Source organism: Corylus avellana, chromosome ca10, assembly GCF_901000735.1.
Source record: "Corylus avellana chromosome ca10, CavTom2PMs-1.0".
Classification (NCBI taxonomy): domain Eukaryota; kingdom Viridiplantae; phylum Streptophyta; class Magnoliopsida; order Fagales; family Betulaceae; genus Corylus; species Corylus avellana.
The window spans coordinates 18,989,208-18,993,547 of record NC_081550.1 but is presented as its reverse complement, the minus strand read 5'-3'; the positions used below and the strand labels follow the sequence as shown (position 1 = coordinate 18,993,547).

At 40.1% G+C, this 4,340-nt stretch overlaps 1 protein-coding gene across 1 annotated transcript; it reads right to left on the bottom strand.

The window, feature by feature from the left end:
- Positions 1 to 1,693: 1,693 nt before the first annotated feature.
- LOC132164453 (probable L-type lectin-domain containing receptor kinase I.6) lies at positions 1,694 to 4,070 on the bottom strand. Its single transcript, XM_059574969.1, has one exon. The coding sequence runs from the start codon at positions 4,061 to 4,063 to the stop codon at positions 2,030 to 2,032; it is 2,034 nt and encodes a 677-aa protein (XP_059430952.1). The 5' UTR covers positions 4,064 to 4,070; the 3' UTR covers positions 1,694 to 2,029.
- Between the last annotated feature and the right edge of the window lie 270 nt (positions 4,071 to 4,340).

Below are 4,340 nucleotides of genomic sequence, written 5' to 3'. Positions count from 1 at the left end.
CTTGTATCATTTTTATGTTCTTTTAAGGATAATGTGGTTCTTAAAATCACCATTTGACTTGTGATTGATCATTATTAGATTTTGATCAAATGGTAATTTTAAAAGCCACCTTATCTTTTGAAGAACACAAAAATGACATAAGAGGGAACTAATAGAATTACTCATCTGCTTTTGTGGAGTGTGTTGCAGCTCATCATGCTGCTGCAACTCTCCCATTCCAAATCAAGCTGCTGTCCATCAAGCAAATCATGGCTTTCCAAATAGAGATGCTGCCAATCATTCCATGACAGCCATGATATCAAGCCACAATGGGAAAGGATCAACAAGATCAGCCAAATCAGCCAATCCTACCATATTGCTAGACAACCTTAAAAGGAAAGAATATGCAGCTCCCAATCTGCAGAAAAGAAAATACAAATATTGAAGCTGAAGGAAATTTGTCAGTCAATTAGTGAAATAAGGAAATTTCTTATTATGTGTAATTGCCTTATAAATTCAAGTACATGTACTGTGTATATAAAGCCATGTACATTGTCAAGATAATGCATGGACAAGGTAGTCTCAATCTTTTCTTCATACCTTTTCCTTAAAGTCATGGCAATCTCACAATCACTTTAAATAAATATAAGAAAATTTTCAATGTAGATGAGATTTTTATGTGCATCCAGAATCTTGGAAAGGTTGTCTGTTCATGCTATCGCCTTCTGTGACCAATTTTCAACCTCAATAATTCAGATGCACTGCTTGTATCAACTTGCTCTTTCATAAGCTGTCATATATCAACTTGCTAGTGTAGAAAGAGAGAATAGGCCATACGTGTATGTGTATTTATACTTGGACGTGGATACAGATTCTACGTAATTAGGCTGTCTCAATTTTGTGAAATTCACACAGCCTAAGAGAAGGGAGTGATGTAGGGTGGAATCCCAAGTTTCGGACATCAGATTAGAGCAAGCTTGGAGGCGTTGGAAATCTAATCAAAAGATCTACAAAGTCATGTTTCATAAGGTTTTGCTAATTCCAATGTTTACTGGGTCAAACCAAACTGTTTAGAAGAAGTCACAAAAGCTCTCATTCACGAGCCCGTCCGAACGAGCTTGCAAATGAGTCATTCCAAGGGCGTCACATAAGCTCTTGTTTGCTAGCCCGTTCGAACGAGCTTGCAAACTAGGATTAAAGGTTGTGTTTTCTTTAAGTTTTATCTCACACGCATTCGAACGAGTCTATGTTCTGTTGGAACGAGCAGCACAACTTTGTTAAACCGACTTATTTACTATTACTACTAGGGTTAGGAGTTTGAAACCTATAAATACATGTTTTATTGACCAAAAAACGTAGCTTTGTAATAATTATCCAATTTTTTTAATAAGAAAGCTCAGAATTTTAGTTTCTTTTATGTTTTGTCCTTGCATCATTAATAGACTCAATATTTTTAAGAAAAATTGTTTCTTGCTTATTGTTTGTCTTTGCAACCTACGATGTTAGGTTGCGAGATTCACCAGTTTAGGACAAGTGAGCCCCGCAACCTCTTCTCGCTGCCTAAATTTCACAATTCAATGGAAGTTTTCTGGATGCTTGAATAGAGCAGTTATCCTCAAGGTGCGCCATAATGTAACGAATTGGGGGTTGAAATATGCTAGTGTAAAGAGGGGCTTTCAGATAAGTAATTTTTTTTTTTTTTTCCTTTGATTAAAAAAAAAAACGAAAAACTTGTACAGAGTAAAAAAACTTGATGAACCACTCAATCTGGTTTCAGCAAACACTACCCAAAAATGATCTACCGACTTATTGGATAAACATAAAGCAGGTGATCAACAGAGACAGAGCAATAAAGGATGAGAAGCAGACATGTTTTCCTTAAGCAGCAGACTAAGGGATAAGGAAATAAGGAAAACAATTGATAACATGATACTCTTGACATCAACAAGCTTCATAATATATTGATAATCCAGAACTTTGATGATGATAATCCAGAACTTTGATGGTGATGCACTCTGACTTCGTCTACCCAAAGCATGATACACCCTATTCAACGACCACTTTTCAGGATTGAATCAGTTGTAGACATGGAAGGAGCAGAAGCCTGGGTAAAAGGAAATGACATGAAATCAGATGATCCATAACTTGAAAATGCACCAAAAGCACTGTCATGTGGTAATTGCGGCAGTTTAGCATCACCATCCAAGAACTGCATCACTTGCCTCATGCTAGGCCTAGCTTCTGGCATTGAATGTGAGCAAAACAGGCCTAGTTTCAAAACCAATTCCATTTCGTCAACCACATAATTACCTTCCAATCTGGGATCACTAGCATCAAGGATAACTTCTTTTCTCCAGCACTCAGAGACCCAATCAACCAAACTAACCCGTCCAGGCAGTTCCCGTACCTCTATAGGCCTCCTCCCACAAGCCACCTCGAGCATGAAAGCCCCGAAAGCAAACACATCAGTGCCAGTGGTTGCCTTTCCTATTTTAGTAAGCTCCGGAGCCAAATAACCCACAGTCCCAACCAAATGGGTTGTTTGGGGATTGGTGCCGTGGTCGTATAATCTGGCAAGGCCAAAGTCTCCTAGCCTTCCATTTAATTCAGCATCCAATAGAACATTGCTTGCTTTTACATCTCGGTGTAGAACAACCTGCTCCCACTCCTCATGGAGGTAAAGAAGGCCAGACGCTACTCCTCTAATGATTCTAAATCGTTTAACCCAGTTAAGGTTTGGATTTTCATTGCTATATAAGAACTTGTCAAGGCTTCCGTTGGGCATATAATCATACACCAAGAGGAGTTCCCCCCTTCGCCGGCAATAGCCAAGAAGCTGCACCAAGTTCCTATGCCTCAACCTTCCCATGCTAACGATCTCAGCCACAAATTCCTTCATCCCTTGTCTGGAATCATGGGAGATTCTCTTTACTGCAATTAGTATATTAGACGAAGGAAGTATTCCTCTGTAAACCTTTCCAAAACCTCCTTCTCCTAGAACCTCCGTGTCTTTGAAACCTTTGGTTGCTTTGTGGAGATTCTTGTAGCTGAACCTGTGGGGGCCATACTCCTCTTCCCAATCTTCTCGTATTTCTTCATATTTCTTCCTTCTCCAAATGTAAGCAGCTCCAAGGACCGTTATCAGAAAAACTGCTACTGCTATGAGAAAAGCCAAGATCATCGGTTCTGGTTTCGCTTTCATTTTCCTCTGTCGTGGAATTTGAGGAAGGCTTAAAACATCAAGGCTTTGTGCTGACCCACTTCTATTAAAGCTCCATCCAAGAATGTACTGGTAACTTGAAACTCCACCCGTGGATGCAGAGAAACCAACATACATGGATTCCAAAAGAATTTGAGACAGATCAATGGGTGTTGACAAGAGAGGCCGGTCCGGTTTTGAAATTGTTGTCGGGGCGAGTGTTACATTGAGTAACTTTTCCGCTTCATCATAATCTATCCAAAGATGCATTGGATTCCCACTCAGGAGATCCAAGCTTATATTCTTCACTTCCTTATTGGAAAAATACATTGCAGGAGCTGATTCATTCGATTTCAAGCCGTTCACATCGATTCCCACATGATTCACTTTAATATCTCCAAATGCTTTGTTCGAACTAGGATCAAGCTCGATTGCCAAGATGTGGTTTGCAGGAGAGCCGTTACTTGAGCGATTGAAGAGCCCCAGATACCAATTTTCTCCAGAATGGGTGAAGTTCCTCGAGGGACTGATGGTGAAGGCGATTCCTAAACCACCTTCAGTTGGGAATTTAGGAACCATGGCAAACACAAAGTTGGTAGAAAATGAAAGAGATGAAGCTGTGTTGAATTTTATAGGAACTTGGTAGAAAGCATGACCAACTTGGTTGTTTGAAAGGTCGGTTAGCTGCAGCAGGCCATTGGGGTGGATTTCTGCGATCTTGGCTTGGTTGAAGCCATTGTAGATGAATTGGTCTTCATCTTGAGCCAGGCCCAACAGAGTATTGGAAACATAGAGAAGCATCAGAAAATGAAGAAGCGATCTAAGAACTGTAGCCATTGGGAGAAAAGGGAAAAGATTTCTTTTTGTGAAGTTTCTCAAGCTCATGTGAAGTGAGCCTTTTGTCCTCTGTCGATGGGTTAATGTTTCCGCGCGTGGCAGCCAGCAATGTTGCATTAAATCCACCTGCTTTTGTTTCGGTGTTATGCATTTGATGCACCTGTATTTTTGTCGCTTTACAATTTACCGTGCCAACCAACTACTGGTTTTGCTTCCAGAGTTTGTCTGGTCAAAGAATTTAAATTGGTCTATATTTTCAAATGAGGAGGAGGTCGGAGGAAAAGCTTGATGCCCCAAAAGGCAACTTTGATCATCCTTATCTTTT